Source organism: Somniosus microcephalus, chromosome 10, assembly GCF_052327205.1.
Source record: "Somniosus microcephalus isolate GS21.2 chromosome 10, FLI_Smic_1.0, whole genome shotgun sequence".
NCBI classification, from domain to species: Eukaryota; Metazoa; Chordata; class Chondrichthyes; order Squaliformes; family Somniosidae; genus Somniosus; species Somniosus microcephalus.
The window spans coordinates 181316893-181337223 of record NC_140996.1 but is presented as its reverse complement, the minus strand read 5'-3'; the positions used below and the strand labels follow the sequence as shown (position 1 = coordinate 181337223).

Genomic DNA, 20331 nt, shown 5'->3' with positions numbered 1-20331 from the left:
TGTTTCCTCTCTGTATTCAAGCAATTCAGAGACTCAAAGTATCAATCTTTTGCTGTGTGATAGGCAGTGGTGTTAACAGAATTTTAATTCATCAATGCTTCTTTAATACAACTATTTTCTAAGTGTCCAAAAACATACTGTTCAAGTAAACTGTTAGCTCAGGTGAGAATATACCTTTAGAATAAATCCTTCCCTCTTTGTTACATACCAGGTAACTATGACCTGGTTTGGTAAAAAAAAACTCTGCAACAAAACTCCTATTTGCTACATTAGGGGAGAACATAGGAGCTCAAATCCACTACCAAGAAGCATTATTACCTTGGATCCAACCCCAATAAGCTCCTCAGTTATCTTCTTCTTTTTATTTGCTTCCCCCTCCCCAATTAATTCCCTTCAAGCACACTATCCTCCTCTATCAGGAGACCTGGGTAGTCTAGCCTCTGTTTCTGTCATCACAGCTCCTTGATTGACTGTCCAGGAGGCATGCTGGAGTGATGTCGGAAGGGACTCCACCCTGTCAGTTTTCCCTTCCTCTCACTGATGACTTAGTCAAGACTTGAAACTGCTCCCAATAGAAAGCCCAAGTGCAAATGTCAGTTGAGAATACGAGCTCATCATTCCCAGTTGAGAGTGCAGCATCCTAGTGCTGCAGCTACCAGGAATCTCCTCTTTCTTGAACAACAAAGAAGAGTGCTGTCCTCTCTACCTAAGGAGCATTAAATGGGGAACTTGGTTCATGCTCGTCGTCTATTGAAAATAGGTATCAACTAACAGCTACTCCACTCTAACTATAAATAGCTCAAATTGAAAGAAAAAAATGATTGCAAGAAGTATGCTGACCAACAAATTCCAGAGAAAGAACATTTTAATGTCTTAAAAAAGAGCTTATTCAACACTAACTGTACTAACAGTATTTCTTGGAAGAGATTTATCATATCGGTAGGAGAGTCCAGATGATATACAAATTCACCTCAGCCACGTCAAATGATACTTAAAATAAAGGGAGGGAAAGAAGGAGGTTAAAAACTGCCAATTTCCTCAAAGGCTACAATGAATTGGAGGAAAGGTGTACAAAAGCAAAATACTGCAGATGCTGGAAATCTGAAATTAAAACAGAAAATGCTGGAAATACTCAACAGGTCAGGCAGCATCTGTGGAGAGAGAAACAGAGTTAACGTTTCAGGTCGATGACCTTTATTATAGGAGGAAAGGTCTTCTTTAAATACAAGGACAAATTGTAGAAAGTGACTGGTTGAAATTAAGTGATTAACAACCAGTTTTGTTTGCCTATATATCAGTAATAAATTACTGATTTGTGGTGTATGTAACCGTTCCACCTTTAAGAGAACTATTTTAAGAGATGCACTACTTTATCTTGGCTGCTGTATACTGTAATACCGGTGGTGACCACACTGGTATATAAGTGCTGTGTAATGATTTATTGGGCAGTTCAGCCTGACCTTCGACTAGTAAAGACCTGTTGAATTTATTCTTGTGGTCTGTGTGCAGTGATTCTTATTAACAATAATTAGAACACACAGACTTAACAGTGGCGACGATGACGATCTTACCCTGCGGCAGAGATATATCCAAGTCAGTTTAACGGGCGTCGAGAAGAGGCATCCGCCCTCATCATCCTGCTGAGAAAAGACTCGGGTCTGAAGAGCAAGGAAGAATCCTGACACGAAGCCTTCCATCAGCAACAGGCAGTGATCATCCCTTCTATCACGGTGGTGGGTAAGCCGATCAGCGACGAGCAGCAAGTCGGCCACGTTGGCTGTGAAGTAGGGGAGGGAAAAACGGAGGATATAAGGGCGGAGAGCTCGACCACGGCCAGGGAAAAGAGCCGGACAGAAGTCGGGGCCAGAGGCGCTGAGACTGGGGCAGCATAAGGCACGGGAGCCGCGGTGAATGCAAACGCAGCCGGTGTAAAAGACCGGGCTGCAAGCGGGCTGGGAGACGCAACAGCATCGAGAGAGAGCTCGACCGCGACCGGGGAAAAAGGCCGGGCAGCTACCGAGGCCGCGAGGCGCGGGAGAAAATAAAAATAATTTTAAAAAACGCGGAGAACTCAGCCGCAGCCGGGGGAAAGGACCGGACTGCAAGAGGGGCTGGGAGGCACGATTTGAGAACCGCTGGGGAGGGCGAACGCAGCAATACGGCAATCGCCATTACAGCCAGCGGGGGAGAAAGGCAAACGCGGGAAGCCGCCATTTTCATAGGCGGGGGAAGAAGACAAGCGTGGGAAACCGCCATTTTGAAAAAATATATAAAAGAAAAATTTCTTTTTGTTTCTCAAGAAGATTGCGAGGATGCCTAAGCGTGGTAACATCAATGATTTCGATGCCGATGTTGAAGATTGGGCCACGTATGTAGAACGCATAGAGATTTATTGTAAGGCAAATAAAATATCAGATGAAGATAAAGCACTAACCTTACTAAACTCAATGGGTGCGAAGACATACGGGCTATTGAAGCATCTTCTATCACCAGCTAAACCGGCGGATCAGGCTTTCGCTAATATTGTTGCTGTCCTGAGAAATCATTTGAACCCCACACCGCTGATGTTAGCGGAACGATTTAAATTTTATGCGAGAACGCAACTGAAAGAGGAAAGCAACGCGGAGTATTTAATTGAACTGCGTAAGCTAGCGAAATACTGTCAGTTTGGGGAAAGACTGACAGAGGCACTGAGAGACAAATTCGTGTGTGGATTGTCGAAAGAAGGAACACAAAAGCGGCTGCTTGAAGAGAATGATCTTACACTTGATAAGGCTGTCACTATTGCAGCATCGCACGAAGCCGCAGCAAGAGGCACTGCAGAAATGCAGCTGAAGGCAACGGTACTCAGCGTAGATCAAATGGCTTTGGGTACAGCGAAATGTTATCGTTGTGGAAAGACAACACACAATCCGAACCAATGCTGGTTTAAAAATCAGGAATGTAGAAAATGTGGCAAGCTTGGTCACATAGCTAAAGTATGCCGGTCAGGAAAGAAGACCAGCAACAAAAAGTCACCGCAGGAAAAGTGCAGAAAGGTACATAAGGTGGCTGAGAAGATTTCGGATGAACAGAATTCGGATTCAGACTCCAACAGCAAGGAACTGGGTAGTCTGAGAATTCACAATGTGAGTAAGGAAGCTGACCTACAAACTATCTGGGTCACACTTCAGATAGCAGGAGTCCAAGTGAAGATGGAATTGGACACCGGATCGGCGTTGACGGTCATGAATAAGCAAGATTACAAAAGGTTATTCACACATATTCCCCTACGGGATACGGAGATAGTATTGCAGACATACACGGGGCAAAGAGTATACCCCATCGGAAAGATAAAAGTCAAGGTGGTACACAAGGGCAAAGAACATCAAGGAATGGACTTATATGTACTACCTGAGGGAGGTCCACCACTTCTGGGACGGGAGTGGATCAGGAAAATAAATATGGACTGGCACTCCCTAAAAGCAATAACGGTAGATTCCGGAAAAAAAGATGACAAACCTGAACGATTGTCCAGAATATTGGATGAGGCTAAAGAGGTGTTCCAACAGGGACTGGGAACACTGAGAGGAATTACGGCAAAAATCAAGATTGCAGAACATGCAAACCCAAAATTTTTCAAAGCCAGACCAGTACCTTATGCGATATGACCTGTTGTGGAAGCTGAGTTGGAAGGGCTAGAACGTTCAGGAGTACTGTCTAAGGTGGACTGGAGTGAGTGGGCCACACCCATTGTTCTCGTCATGAAGCGTTCATCGAGTAACAAGCCAGGGGAACCGGGGAAGGTCCGCATCTGTGGAGACTTCAAGATCACGGTTAATCCGGTGCTTCACACGGTGCAATATCCGCTTCCGCGGATTGAGGATATCTTTGCTTCATTGTCTGGCGGGAAACACTTCACCAAGATAGACCTGGCGCAAGCGTACTTACAGATGGAAGTTGAGGAAGAGTCGCGCCAGTATCTCACAATCAACACGCACAGAGGCTTGTATCGATATAATAGACTGGTTTTTTGAGTGGCTTCGGCTCCAGCAATTTGGCAGAGGGCCATGGAGCAGGTATTACAGGGAATTCCAAGCACTCAATGTTACTTGGACGATATCCTGATTACAGGAGATGACGATGAGGAACACCTTGCAAATTTGAAACTGGTGCTCACCAGATTGAAGGAACATGGACTTCGAGTTAATCACCAGAAATGTGAGTTCTTTCAGAAACGGATCTCGTACTGTGGTCATGTCATTGACCAGGAGGGGCTGCACAAGTCACCTGACAAGATCGAAGCTGTTGTGAAGGCTCCCGCTCCGGAAAATGTATCCCAGTTGAGGTCGTTCCTAGGGTTGATTAACTATTACCATAAGTTTCTGCCAAATCTATCCACGGTGCTGCACCCGCTGAACGCTCTTTTGCAGAAAGAAGTACCATGGAAGTGGAGTGAGGACTGTAAGAAGGCCTTTCGCAAAAGCAAGGCATTGATCACCTCAGAGGAAGTGTTGGCTCACTTCAACCCAACGCTACCTATTCGTTTAGCTTGTGATGCTTCTCCTTATGGTATTGGAGCAGTACTCTCACACAAGTTGCCAAATGGCTTGGAAAGGCCAGTCGCATTTGCATCCAGATCATTGACCTCCGCTGAGCGCAACTATGCTCAGATAGATAGGGAGGCTCTCAGCCTTGTGTGGGGAGTAAAGAAGTTTAATCATTACCTGCAGGGCCAGAAGTTTACACTGCTGACAGACCACCAGCCGTTGGTATCCATTTTTAACCCTAAGAAGGGTGTTTCGGTGATGACAGCACCGAGGCTCCAGAGATGGTCCCTTTTCCTAGGGGCACATCAATATCAGATAGAATTCAAAGGTACAAAGCAGCATGGTAATGCTGATGGGCTGTCGCGCCTGCCACTACCTACTGAGGAGGAGGCACCGACGGTTGACCCGGTGGAGTTATTTCACTCGACCATCATCGAATGTTTACCTGTCACCAATGCAAATATTGAAAGGGAGACTAGGAATGACCCGACACTGTCCCGGGTCTACGAATTGACAGTAAAGGGATGGCCAGCCCATGGTGATCCACTGTTACCGGCATTCTCAGCAAGACGAGAACAGCTGTCCATCTGTCAGGGAACATTGATGTATGGAACAAGGGTGATTATCCCTCCTAAGTTAAGAGAGAGAGTTCTAAAAGAACTACATGAAGGTCATCTGGGGGGAGTCAAGATGAAAAGCCTTGCTAGGGCTTATGTGTGGTGACCGGGTATCGACCAACAGATAGAGGATCTGACGAAAAGCTGCTCAGGGTGCCAAAAAGTCCAAAATGCACCTCCAATTGCACCGCTGCATCCATGGGAATGGCCTTCAACCCCATGGCAACGTGTACATATTGACTTTGCTGGTCCATTCATGGACTCCATGTTTTTAATTGCGGTGGACGCACATTCTAAATGGCCAGAAGTGATTAAAATGACTACCACTACCTCGGAGAAGACGATCGCGGTGCTAAGAACGATATTTGCAAGAAATGGATTGCCAGAGCAAATATGTTCAGACAATAGGCCACAGTTCGTGTCAGAGGAATTCCAGAAATTCCTGAAGAAGAATGGGGTGAAACATTATACCTCTGCCCCATATCATCCAGCTACGAATGGGCTGGCCGAGAGGTTTGTACAGACGTTCAAAAAGGCAATAAAGGCCATGAGCGAAGATCAGATTCCACTGCAACACAAGGTGGACAATTTCCTACTGGCATATCGAAACGCCACCCATGCAACAACAAACCAAAGTCCTGCCATGATGTTCTATAACAGGAGGTTGCGGTCCAGGTTGGACTTGTTAAAACCAAATGTGCGGAGGGAAGTCGAAAACAAACAGTTCCAGCATATCAATAACAAGCCCACTCGGAGTTTTGAAATAGGACAACCGGTGTTAGCCAGGGACTATAAAAACGAGAAATGGCAATCTGGAACAATTCGGGCCAGACAAGGACCCCTGATGTACACGGTAGATGTTGGTGAAAACGTAATGCGACGTCATGCTGACCAACTGGTGGGATCGAGAACAAGGGTCGAGCCCATGGTTACGACAGAGACAACCGTGGAGGAAGTTAGTGAACCTGAAGCATCTACCTCAGAAGTGAATATACCTGATGATGATGTCCTATCCATAGGGGATCAACTAGATGAGTCACCCCAGCAACGAGAACCAGAGACCCCTGAAAGGTGTTATCCGTCTCGGATCAGGAGGCCTCCTCAGAGACTGAATCTGTGAACTGTTTTTACATGAAGTTGTGTATATATGTTATTATGTTATGTTAAATGGGGAATATATATTGTTAAGCTAAAAAGGGAGGATTGTGGTGTATGTAACCGTTCCACCTTTAAGAGAACTATTTTAAGAGATGCACTACTTTATCTTGGCTGCTGTATACTGTAATACCGGTGGTGACCACACCGGTATATAAGTGCTGTGTAATGATTTATTGGGCAGTTCAGCCTGACCTTCGACTAGTAAAGACCTGTTGAATTTATTCTTGTGGTGTGTGTGCAGTGATTCTTATTAACAATAATTAGAACACACAGACTTAACATGATTGATATTTGAAAGAAAGACATGTGTTTGTATAGCATTTTATCACATCTCTCAGGAAGATACATAAGCACTTGACATATATTGAATTACTTTGAAATGCAGTGACTGTGAAGGCACACAGCAGCATCCCATAAACAATGATGGGATGAATGATCAGTTAATTGTGATTTTTGATGTTGGTTGAGACAGGAATGTTAGCTAGAACATTGGAAGAACTCTCTGTTCTTCTTTAATGTTTATCTGAAGCACTGGGACAGGCAAACAAGGCTTTGGTTTGATGTCTCATCTAAAGGACAACACCTCTAACAATGCAGTGCTTCATACTGCACTAGAGTATCAGCCAAGGTTATATGCCCAATTCCTGGAGTGGTGTTTAAACCTACAATTCTAACTCAGAGGTGAGCATGCTCCCAGCCTAGGCAACCTGAAAAATTGATGATGAGAGTATCATGCGTATAGTAGAGTCTGTTTCCACTCATGGGTGAGTCCAGAACAAGGGGGGGGCGGCGGGAGGGTAAGTATAAGATAGCCAGTAACACATCGAATCAAGATTTCAGGAGTAATTTCTTTATACTGGAAGTGGTCACAGTGTGGAACTCACTGCCATGTGGAGTGGTTGAGACATATAACATTGATGCATTTAAAGGGACCATTGATGCATGAGGAAGAGGGAGCTAGAGGGAGGCTGGGTGAGAAGAGGCTTGTGTGGAGTATAAACACAGGCCTAGACTATTTGGACCAAATGGTCTGTTTCTGTGCTGTACATTCTATATACTGTAATTCTATGTAGTTCCATCACTTAGATTACAGTAAAATAATTTTTGTACCTGTAATAATAATATATTAAAGTAAATGAAATTTTAAAAATGAATATTTGAATAAGTTTATGGTACAACACACAAGAACATAAAAAAGTGTTAAAAGTCCTTAAGCCTCTTAGGCCTAGAAATTTGGTGGGCTGCGCCACCAGTTAGCACCCAAAGAGGGCACTTAGTGGGTTTAGCGCCACTGGCCATGCCTCCCGCAAAATTTAGCGAGGCGCTAATGGCGGTGTTAGCCGGTAGCGCTGCGCCGCCACCGATGACGTCATCGATGTGCGCAACGCTCCGCTACCGTCCCGATCGCGAAATTTGGTAGCGCCCCCTGCTGTAACGCCGGTCGCAATTTGCGACCGGTTTCAGGGGGGCCTACCTGCAGCGGTAGAGGCGCTGAGGTGCGGGGCGGCCATTTTTTTTGCTGGCCGCCTGCCAGCACCTCTTCGCGCAGCCGTCCCCGGCCTCCTGAGCACCCCCCGCGTTGTGCCGGCTGTCTCCCAAGAGCCCGGCACTTCTCCACACTGTGCCGGGCTCTTTTGCCGGCACTCGCGATCTCAGATCGCGCTGCAGCAGGCCCCTCCCCTTTAAGAAGGGGAGGAAGGCCTGCAGTACTGCAACGCGCCGTGCCACAGCTTGTGGCGCTGCGGCACGTTGCGCTGCGAACTTCAGTTGCAGCGCCCCAAGACGGATGCGGGGCGCCTCGAGTAGCGCCGCGCTTCCGTTTGGGGTGCTCAAACTGAATATCCGGCTGGCGCTTGCGACTCCTTCCGGGGCAGTATTTCCGGCGCCCTGGCGAGGCTTGCGCCCCAAACGGGGCGCCACCGGATTTCTAGGCCTTAGTCTTTCCTTCCTCCTATAGGTTTTAAAATTCAACTTTGACATTATCCAATCAGTGCATGCGGATTTATCTCAACTTTTCAACCTTGTCAGGCAACCGGTTTTATGGGACTTGGCCTGTCATGTAGGTTGCTCAATAAAAAAGTTATATCCTTGTAGGTTTAATTTAAGAATTAGTAACAGATATGGATCGGACAGGTATTAACTGTTCTCTGCATAAGTGAAAGTAGTGCTATTTTAACTTACTGTTACTTTGCTGAATTTTATTTTGTTATTTGGCTCCCGACATTAAAAAAATCACCATTATATGAAGAAACAAAACATTTTCTAGAAGGACGTTAACTACTGAACTGATAGTCAAATGATCACAACTTTGATCTACAAGTTTGAATACCTGTGTGTGAGAAAGCCAACCTACCTAGAAGAGCACAATTTTATAACATATTTTGTAAGTTGATTCTCCTACCAGAAACTGCTTGGAAAAAAACCTCTTCAACAGGAGATGCACCTTAAAGGAATCTGTCAAGTTAAAATCTTTTAATCACCATTAGTTTTATCACTTTTAGACCAAGCCCATCTTGGCCAACTTAGATACTTTGTAATCAATCACTGTCATTTGTGTCAACCTTGTACAAAATGGCAGTTCTGACAGTTGGCTGATTTAAAGACTGTGTGTGCTCTCTTTGTGTGTCCTTCACCTTTCTGAATTGCCACTACAAACTCCCATTTCCACATCTTCTGGTGTGACATGCAGTAAGTGGAGGCTATTGCCTCTGTATTCATCTCACAAAAGTCTGATAATATTTCTTCATGAGCCCAACCCAAGGTCATTAGTCTTTAGTGAAGGGAAATTAGGAGCATATTTTTCTTTGTGTTAGAGAGAAAGTGGTTTGTTATATTATTCATATTTTTCTTTGTGATAGAGAGAAAGTGGTTTGTTATATTATTCAAGGAGCCTTCAAAATGAAAACCTTATTTACAGGCATACTAATCTCAATACTTTTTTCCCACTGTTTAAAATGCATTTTTCGTTCCTACTTTCAGGTTTCCCTGCACAATGTGCCAATCCCCAATCCCAATCAGGCCTGTAGGTGATCAGCTCCCAGGCCTCTGCTTAGGTCACACTTGAGCTGATTGCTAGGAGGTGCATGAGAGTGACCTGAGGCAATGATTTTTTACTTCCTTCCCTATCGAGTAGCTTCCACTCACCTTGGCAGCACGGTGGCATAGTGGTTAGCACTGTTGCCTCACAGCGCCAGGGACCCGGGTTCGAATCCGGCCTCGGGCGACTGTCTGTGTGGAGTTTGCACATTCTCCCCGTGTTTGCGTGGGTTTCCTCCCGGGTGCTCCGGTTTCCTCCCACAGTCCAAAGATGTGCAGGTTAGGTTGATTGGCTATGATAAATTGACCCTTAGTGTTAGGGGGATTAAATACGTGGGGTTACAGGATAGGGTGGGATATGTGTTGGTGTAGGGGTTACGGGGATCGGGTGGGATATGTGTCGGTGCAGGCTCGATGGGCCGAAATGGCCTCTATCTGCACTGTGGGGTTTCTGTGGTTTCTGTGTAACTGAATAACAAAGCACAATACCACTGGCTTGCCCCAGACTATTACTCTTTTTAAAAAAAGTTTTCATTCAACACAAGTTACAGTATACAAATATGTATTATGCACCTGTTATATCTCATCGGTCAAGAAATAACTTACAACTAGAAAGGCATAAAACAGAAATGATTATACTGGCAATGACTATCAGTCAGAAGAATTTTGGCATTTAATTTATATTTTGTTCAGACCAGGACTTGCCCATATCTGTATCAGATTTAAATGTAAATGGAGTTCATCAAAAACATTTCATGGACTGTTGCGGAACACAATAATCTGTTTCAACCCTAAAATGTTTTAAATAGTAGCAGAATATGAGACATCCCTTCTGTGGCTAATAACTGGTTAGCTGACAAATGATTACCCTGCTGGTATTAAATTGGCTGGAACAATACCAAGCTAGTATAAAAAAAATTTAAATAAATATTAGGGAGACTTTTAACTCCCTCCACCCAGCGTAAACCAGGTGGAAAGGATGTTAAAATTCAACCGCTGAGGCAATTTTAATGGCTGTTTTCTTGAACACCCAGGTGGGACCCTCATGAAAAGATGTAAATTGGGGTCCTACAATGTCATTAGGACCCTGAGGCAATTTTAACAGCCTACTGAGTGGAGCGTCCAAGGAGCAGGAGCGCTCCTCCGAGCCGCGCAAAGAATGATTGGGCCATTGACGCCTCACGCTTCCCTTCCCTTCCGCCCCACACAACCCCCTAGAACTCTCCCCAGCCACTGGGCTGCCCAATCTTTGCAGACACAAGTTGACGAGCTACCTCTGGAACCCCTTTTGTGTGGGAAGCTGACCCGTGAAACTCAAATGCGTCCCGGCTGCTTTAATGGATTGCTGATTCTGCCCGGGAGTTAAAATTTCCCCTATTGTGTAGGGGTTTCCCTAATGGCTTAGTGGGGAAATACATCTCAATTTAGGTGGATTTAGGGACGCTGCAATTGCTTTCATTATGTCTGGGATAGCACAGCAAAAACTCAGTATAAGCTCATTCCTGCTCCTGATCACTATCCATGGCCCCCTTCTGAAAGGGTGTTTGAGGACTGATTCAAGTTCAGCTGTGATGTCCCTCATGGCCTCTGGACACTCAGGTAGAATTTTTCTGCTTCTGGCTCCTGCTGGGAATGCATTGCAGGAATTTGTGCACGGCAATTTTCCATCCATTAAAATTTATGGGTGGAAAATCATGAACTTGACTTGTGCAATTTCCCAATATGTGCTCCCAGAGTGTGCCAAGAGTGTAGAAGTGGAAATTCCCCCTACCCAATCCACTGTCTAGGTGCCAGGAGAATGGCCAGTTGTTTGGGTTGCGAAGGCCTCTTGATGCTGATGGAACACTACCTCAGAAAGAGTCAGCACTTTCAGGAAGGGAGGAGAAAAAATTGGAGGAAAAATGTTGTGTGTGTTACATTTATCTGTTGGACCCACAAGTTGCAGGGCAGCTGGAAATACAGTGTGACATTTGCTGACACGTAGGATAGATTCCAAAAAGAAGGCCCAACCATCTCCAGCTGCTTCATCAATGACCTTCCCTCCATCATAAGGTCAGAAGTGGGGATGTTCGATGATGATTGCACAGTGTTCAGTTCCATTCGCAACTCCTCAGATAATGAAGCAGTCCGTGCCCACATGCAACAAGACCTTAACAACATTCAGGCTTGGGCTGATAAGAACATAGGAAATAGGAGCAGGAGTAGGCCATTTGGCCCTTTGAGCCTGCTCCGCCATTCAATAAGATCATGACTGATCTTCTACCTCAACTCCACTTTCCTGCACTATCGCCCTATCCCTTGATTCCCTTAATATCCAAAAATCTATTGATCTCTGTCTTGAATATACTCAACGACTGAGCATCCACATCCCTCTGGGGTAGAGAATTCCAAAGATTCAGAACCCTTTGAGTGAAGGAATTTCTCCTCATCTCAGTCCTAAATGGCTGATCCCTTATTCTGAGACTATGACCGCTAGTTCTAGACTCCCCAGCCAGGGGAAACATCCTCCCAGCATCTACCCTGTCAAGTCCCTTAAGAATTTTGTATGTTTCAATGAGATCACCTCTTATTCTTCTAAACTCTAGGGAATATAGGCCTAGTCTACTCAATCTCTCCTCATAGGACATTCCCCCATCCCAGGAATCAGTCTGGTGAAACTTCATTGCACTTCCTCTAAGGCAAGTATATCCTTCCTTAGGTAAGGAGACCAAGACTGTAAACAGTACTTCAGGTGTGGTCTCACCAAGGCCCTAAACAATTGCAGTGACAAGTAACATTCTCGCCACACAAAAGCCAGGCAATGACTATCCAACAAGAGTCTAACCACCTCCCCATGACATTTAATGGCATTACCATCGTCGAATCCCCCACCACCAACATCCTGGGGTCACCATTGACCAGAAACTTAACTGGACCAGCCATATAAATACTGTGGCTACAAGAGCAGGTCAGAGGCTAGGTATTCTGCCTTCTGACTCCCCAAAGCCTTTCCACCATCTACAAGGCACAAGTCAGGAGTGTGATGGAATACTCTCCACTTTCCTGGATGAGTACAGCTCCAACAGCACCCAAGAAGATCGACACCTTCCAGGACAAAGCAGCCCGCTTGATTGGCACTCCATCCACCACCGGCGCACCGTGGCTGCAGTGCGTACCATCTACAAGATGCACTGCAGCAACTTGCCAAGGCTTCTTCGACAGAACCCCCCAAACCTATGACCTCTACCACCTAGAAGGACAAGGGCAGCAGGCGCATGGGAACACCACCACCTGCAATTCCCCTCCAAGTCACACACCATCCTGACTTGGAAGTATATCGCCATTCCTTCATCGGCGCTGTGTCAAAATCCTGGAACTCCCTCCCTAACAGCACTGTGGGAGTACCCTCACCACATGGACTGCAGCGGTTCAAGAAGGTGGCTCACCACCACCTTCTCAAGGGCAATTAGGGATGGGCAATAAATGCTGGCCTTGCCAGCAACGCCCACATCCCATAAATGAATAATAATTTTTTTAAATCCTGTCACTAAGTCCTCAGTGCTTTCTGTGTGATTGGTCATATGTTTTCACAGTAAGAATCATATCACACAGAGCAAGTTCTCAGCTTCTGGTTCACAGCCCTGCTTCTCTGCTGGCACTCAGCATGACTGTGGGTGTGTTAGTAATTACTACGGGTGAGACAGGAACAGGACTGCCTTATCTCAGAGATTTCCCAGTGTCACTAAATGCATTTTGTTTTGAGATTCCTGATGGTGCTCGGCAAAGATAAACAATATCTTCCATCAGGAAACCTGTGAGCTATTTCCAGAGGAAGTTTCAAATCACTTAAGTAAATAAATCCCCTTTAAATTATTTCAAAGTGTGTTGGTTAGTTTGGAAGAAGATTGTAAAAAGCAGTAGGGCTGTTGTTTTTCCATCAGTTAATCATGTCTTATAGTTAACCTATAACCTGTGAATGGTCCAGGTATATCAGCTTCTTTCTAAATATCGAGCAGACTGATTAGTACCATTTCTATTTGGGTTAACCTTCTGAAGGCTTATGTGGCAATTCCGAATCCCTCAAAAATATTTTTATAAACAATTAAGTTTAATTCTGGATTTTAGCCTATGTACACCAGTCATGTTTAAAACACGATACTAATTTGGTCTTGTGGACTATTTTGTCGATACATCCAACCTGACTAATTATTTAATGAGGTTCTTATACACATAGTTGTCTTAAACAGCAATTTTGGTCACATTGATTATATAATAAACTGCTTTTTATTGACTGGGTTCTGCATTTTTTGAATGCATTTAATTATGGTTCAATTATGAGTAAATTATGTGACAAAGACATTATGCAATACATAATAAACTGATTTTATCACATAATTTTGGTATGTAACTAGATGATGAATAAATTGACCAAAAAAAATTGAATGATGTTGTTTAAGGACGAACAATTGGGAAAGAGTGTTGGAGTTAACACCTGAGAGACAAAGTTTGAAAATGAGGCAACAGTGGACCTATAGCCCTGACCTCTGTTGATAGGGTTTGTATGATATGTGCAATACCTGCACACTTACCTGTTCCAAGTTACAATGCAGACCTAATCTAAGCATATTTCTGATCCGTGAATAGAACTCCAATGTACAAGACTACTTCCTGTTCATCCCCATTGTACAAAATTCCTGATCCAAGCAGAATGCATCAATACAAAATCCTGATCCTAGCATAAAATGATTAAGCTTTGTATCTTAGTACAATAAATAGAATCAAATCACTGCCAAATTCCATCCAAAGCACATTGCAAGCTTTAGACATTTAATCACTTCTGTATGAATGTATTTGTTTTTGTTGCGTGTTTTCTGTTGTGTTTAGGTTGAATTGCTGAATGAACAATTAAATGGCAGCAGTGGTGCAGAGGTTAGCCACTTGGCTATTTTTATCTGCTGGTTTCAGAACTCCTTATCTAAGCACAATCCTGATCCAAGCATAACATTTCTTGGCAAAGTATTCAAAAGTTTATCAAGATTCGACTTTATTAGCATTATATTACTCGAGTGTATATTAACAACTTGCCTCCTCTCCCCACCCCCACCACACACACAGTATAATTATAGAAACTTCCAATAAGAGCACTTTTTTCATGAGCCATCATTAGAGGGTGCTGTGACAGACACTGTTTGAAACACTGTTAGGTTTCTTGTACTCAAAACATAGCCCACTGTGATCCTCTCTCCCCCACCCCCCAATTTTCTTCTCTCCATTTCTTGCTGGGATACAGTTTCATGGTTGCGAGAAGCCCTGTGGTATCTGCCAAAGTGACTTTTTTTCATGTCCAAACCTGAACAAAGAGTGTTGGCAGGCTTTTCAAATGTAGAAGCCATCACAACCAAGCCTGTTCCTGACCTCACCTGACATCCAAACGTGCACTTTGCAGTAGGAATCATTGGATACCAATCAAGAGGGGGACCCTGGCTGATTTTTGCCTCCATAGTCCAGGGCACTGAGGCCAATTGTTGTATTGCAACTGCTGCACCAGTCAAAATCAGCTAATTCAGCTGAAATTGAGGATCAAATCTAAGATCTTCTGGTCTCCATGATTTAGTGCTCCACTATACGGTGAATTCACCCACTAGGTCATCGCGGCAGCTCCACTGTGACTTTAATTGTCTTCAATAATGCTGGTATTGAAAATGGCTAGTTTACTTGACCATACATGTTTTTTTGTCTTATTAGATGTACCCAATGAATTTGGGTTTGAGATTGGCGTGGGACATAATACATTTCCTACTGAGGGTGATGACCTGATTTTATTCTGCCGAGCCAATAAATTTTTATACACGAGCATTGCTTGCCATCTTCTGAGTAGAGACAATCATACAGTGTATCACCTCAGCAGCCTAAACGAGATAAACACCAAAGAATATTCAATCGCTTTGAACTTTACCATCAAAAATGTGTCTCAGGATCACTCTGGGATGTATGAATGCACAGCCAGAAACATTATCACTCAGGAGGAGGTAATTCGAAAGCAGAAGATTTATATTAGAGGTGAGTATTAGATCATATAAGTAGTTCCTTTAATGTAAGTGGGATATAAACAATACCAAAAGTTAAGTAAAAGGGTATTGTGTGATTCTGAATATCTGTTGCATAAGTTCTCTGTGTTTGCTACTGAAAACAATTCTTGAGCCAAAAGTACTGCAACTTTATTCAGGAGTACTTTGGCATTGTACTTATAATGATGTGTAACATTGATGTACAGTAAAATTCATTGCTGAAACTGAGCCTGTCACTACACGTCAGTGGATAATTGATTGCACATTACTGTTGTTGTTAATTCACCTGTACTCAATTATCCACAAAGATATTTTGCATAATAGAAATGGTACAGGAGACTGTAAGGTCACCGGAATGTGTCGTAGGGTCTATTTGTCCCTTATTTATAAATGTAAAAAATACTTACTTGTGCATTTGTGTTTTATTTTCCCCATTTATAATTATGTGTTCACTTCTTTAGGTCTGCTCCTGCTTCATGCACTGTTTCCCAGCTGAAACAGTGGGCTGGAAACCTGCCCCATAGCCCCTGCCAGTGCCACTCCGTAACCAAATACTAGGAAGTTTCTGAGGTTTCATGCTCTTGTATTTTCCCTTCCTCATTGTGCGAAAATGTCTTGTCTGCCACTGGTACTTCCTCTTGACAGTCCAACTGAGATCAGAGCCAGTCTGTGGCATGTATGGGTGTAAACTTGCACCGTCATTCTGCAATTGTGGAAATGAAAATTGGGCCGTTTCTATAACATGTGGCTGATCCACAATAACAGCATTATGCCTGGGTGGCAAGTTTAAAATCTACCCCAAAGCCCTTGAATATTAACCTTTTATGTAGCAATTGTTGCTGACTTTCCATGGCGTCTCCCTGGCCCATCCATCTCTTTCTGATGGGATCAGATGGACTACCCACTTTGAACAAGATAAGCCATGAAATACTTCTCAGAAAAACAAGTGGAACAACTAAAATTTAAATCTGTCTGACTTAAACTCAAAAAGAACTGCCAGTCAAGTTTTATGCACAAAAACTGCACAAGATGATTCTATTTGAATTGAGTGGTTCAGGCCTCCTTCCAACATCTGCCCAGACACATATCAATTTTCTGGGGCTATTGTATCCAAACAAGCTGAACCATTTTTTGTGAGTAAACTTGGTTCTTAACTTCGTACACACCATGACAGAAACAAAGAAACCAATAGCATCATATATTATCGATAAGACTCAGCCAAACTAAAAAGTGAGAGTAACATAACTTTGGTAGTAAAATGTAACAGAAATATTTACCAGAAAAATCACAAGAACCAGGAAGAGAACTATGATGGACGATGTATAAGCCTGCAGGATATGCTGCAACAAACTCCTTGAAAATGAAGCATTCTTAGAATTCTCTTTATCTTCATGTTCTGGAGATGCTATTACCAAAATGTGTATAAGACCCAGTAATTAAGGAGTAGGTATTACCACAAAAAGTTATAAATGATTAACTTTTAAACTATTGTCTCTCTCATGATTTATTTGAATATTTTTGTTTAAACAGATAGTGCTAACTCAGAGGAGTTACTAGTCATGGCAGTGTGTGGGAGATGAAATGAGGTGTGGAGAGATAGCATTGCTTCAGCCTTGATCACGTCTGTTAATTTGGCCCCTTTGCTGAGTGCAACTCCCCCAAGTTAGCAGCTGCCAACGAAAAGTGACTAAAAAGTGCAAAAGAAAAGTTCAACAGGGATGACTGTAGTTTTTTTTTTCAACTGATTTTTAAAGAGTGCCGATGGGGACACTTGCTCTTTCAGATTTGCTCATTGCAAAACAGACTGCCCCAGCAACAGCTACAGGCCTCTGTGTATTGTCTGCTTTTGTTTCCTCCTGTGTGCTTGTGAATCTTTATTATTTTACTAACAAATGTACGCATTGTATCCGCTGTTAGGGATGTCTTCTCAAAAAGGGCTGAAGCATTATATTTTAGTGTGTGTTTGTTTTATTAATGAAACAATGCCTGCAGTCTTCAGCAGAAGAGGATTTGAATAGCTGTCTCAGATGTGTTCACAGTACTCCACTACGCCAGCTGGCTTCATGACAAGATGATTAGTATGTTATTCCATTTCGCATCAATTAAAAAAGGAGAGATTAATTGACAGATTGGCAATTAGTTGGTCTGACTTCAACTCTACATGAATTTTTATTACATGCTGAAAATCACGTCCCAGTTATCTTCCTTTCATTGACCTTATCTGAACCACAATGGTTAAAACGTGGAGAGAAAAACAAACGTTCATAGATTTGAACAGTGTTGTGAATGAAAGTCTTCAGTGGCACGTAGTAAGGCACGTCCCATAAAAAAAATAGCTACTCGTTTGAGAGAAGTGGAACCAGACTGACGAAATCCAAACAGTTTCTCGTGCTTGTGAACTCCTGAGCGGACTTCCTCCTGTAAAAAGTGGCACAATGCCCTGAAACTGAACTTATCTTTCACATGGGAATAGCTTTTGTTGAGGGTAGAAAAGTAAACAATAGAGTTTCCCCCCTTGATACCAGATTCACAGAAAATTTACTCATTTAAGGAGAAACCAGAAGACAGTAATTGTGAGTTTCTGTGTGAAGAATGGGGTAGTCTTTAATTATGTTCCCAGCATGACTATTTTTACCGAAACCAACCACATTTACTAACTTAGTACTTACAAATAACATATTAAATTTCCACTTGTTTTGTAACTACAATTTTCTTTCCAGTTGATTCCCTTAGACCTTCTCTGCACCGTTCCACAGATGGCACCAACCTTCTGGTACCTTGCTCAAGTGGATATATATTCCAATTATTATCATCACACTCATTACCTTCTGTTGCCTGTGACAGTTTAAAATATTTTTTTTTCAGTGTGGCCATTCTTGCTATTTCTTTTTGTAATAATACAAAATAGGACATTAGTTGCTTTAACATTGAATATAGCTGTGCTGAAGCACAGACATTTTAGTTCTGAAAACTTTACAACCTATTCTATAATTCAAATATTGCTCTTTAAAGGTGTATTCTCTGTGGCGGATGTTAAGCACTCATGTATATCTAATTGAAGGACTTGCACTTTAACCTTACTTTAACCAGGTCATTGAAAATCAAGCATTCTAAGTGATATACTTTGCCATGTGTAAACCTGAAAAAAGTCAGGAGGCAGGTCCGAATAGCCTGCTATCAGAGATATCACTATAAAGTGTATAGTATACTTTGTAGAAAAACTATTTTGTGTAGTGATCTCCAACTACTATTTTTTAACATAAGACTACGGCTCCTTCGATTTCAGCTCAGGAAGTTCCGTACCTGCTGCGCAACTTAAGTAGCCAGGATGTGAACGTCAGTAATTCAATTACTTTGGAGTGTCAGGCAGAGGGAAGACCAATGCCACAAATCACATGGTACAAAAACAGCCAGAGGTTACTTGTGGAATCAGGTGCGTCTTCTACAGAAAATAAACATGTTTATAATATGAGCCTGGAAATTACTGTTGGTGGTATCAGTGTGTAAATGCTTAATGCATTTATGATGTTCCTTTGAGGTGTTAACCAGTTAAAATTAATGTACACTAGTATTACAAACAATTTCTAAGCTATATAATTCTTAAAATTTTCTTGCATCTTATTTTCACAAAACTTAAGTAATATTAATAAAGTGATGAACTTGGCACTCATCACTGTCTTTTAGGAATTTACTTATGTAGGAATACTGGCATTCTAGGGCATTACTGAAGCCTCAGTAACATAAGGACTTAAACTATGTTAGAGATAGTTTTCACAATGATAATTTTGTTTCTCACCATCTTCATACTGTACTGTTTACCGTAGTGTTAAACATGAGTGTTTTTTAAGATGTACTTTGAGTTGGCAAAATGGCACAATGCATTAGTATACCAAAATGCTGTGCCATTTAGGAAATGGATTTGTGCCTATGGTTCCCATACAGCAAGTTCATAGTAACGCCTATGCCTTCAGGGGAAGGCACTGAGTAAACGTTCGATACTTTCCCACAAGCTGGAGGAAATCCAGTCGCTGAGTCACACCAGGGTGCTTCCATTTGAATTGGAAAAAAATAACAATATACGTTTTAAAGAGATACAGAAACCTGAGCTTTCTGTGTATGAGCTGTAACATTCTGTGTTCTATTGAAGCTGTTAAAATAGCATTATAATTTTCTGGAATTCTTCCTCGAGTCTGATAGATTTTTTCACGTTTTCTAGTCTAATGCCCTATAAAGTCTATATAAAAAGAGCAGCTTGATAATTTGATTGACTTTGTACTTTACTTTTGCACCAACATATAGGCAAAACAAAACAAATCTGATGTTATCTTGGGCTCCTGTATAATTTGGGCAATACCGTTAAGAATAGACTAAATAGGAAGCTGTCTTTTTTCCCGTAAAGGCAGTGTTTTTATAACAGTGTATCTGTATCATGCAGGATGTCATAGTATTAGATTGCTGTCTGGCTGTTCAGCTTATAGATCTAAGTAAATGGGACCTAACTATAAACAAGATAAGGCTGTGTGGAATACATGGGTCTAATTCTCTGTCACATACTTCATACAAAGGTATTACCCTGGGACCAGGAAGCAAAACGTTAATTATTGAAAGAGTCAAAGAAGAGGATGAAGGCTTATATCAGTGCCAAGCCACAAACAGGAAAGGCTTTGTGGAGACTTCTGCTTACATCACTGTTCGAGGTAACTTGCAGAAAATATATGAGGGATGTTAAAATCATTTTATAATGGATAACAATGTAATAGCAAGTTAGAACTCTCAAATCTAAATTTGATAATTTTTCAAGAAAGCATTTTGGGGCTTATGCTGCTGCAATGTCCATTTGAATATAATTGCCCTTATTTACATGATGAAGCCACTGTGTAGTGACTGATTTTCAATTGGTGTTGGTGTTTTAGCAACTAGTTCATTGGAATATTCAGTGCGATG

General features: G+C 42.5%; 1 protein-coding gene across 1 annotated transcript in view; it reads left to right on the top strand.

Annotated features, from left to right (window-relative positions):
* Positions 1–20331, top strand: part of flt1 (fms related receptor tyrosine kinase 1) — a 245006-nt gene that overhangs the window by 144909 nt on the left and 79766 nt on the right. Inside the window, exons 13-15 of the mRNA XM_085999287.1 lie at positions 15065–15379; positions 18674–18820; positions 19953–20084. Coding sequence (XP_085855413.1) covers positions 15065–15379; positions 18674–18820; positions 19953–20084 — 594 coding nt within the window. The remainder of the gene's footprint in view (positions 1–15064; positions 15380–18673; positions 18821–19952; positions 20085–20331) is intronic.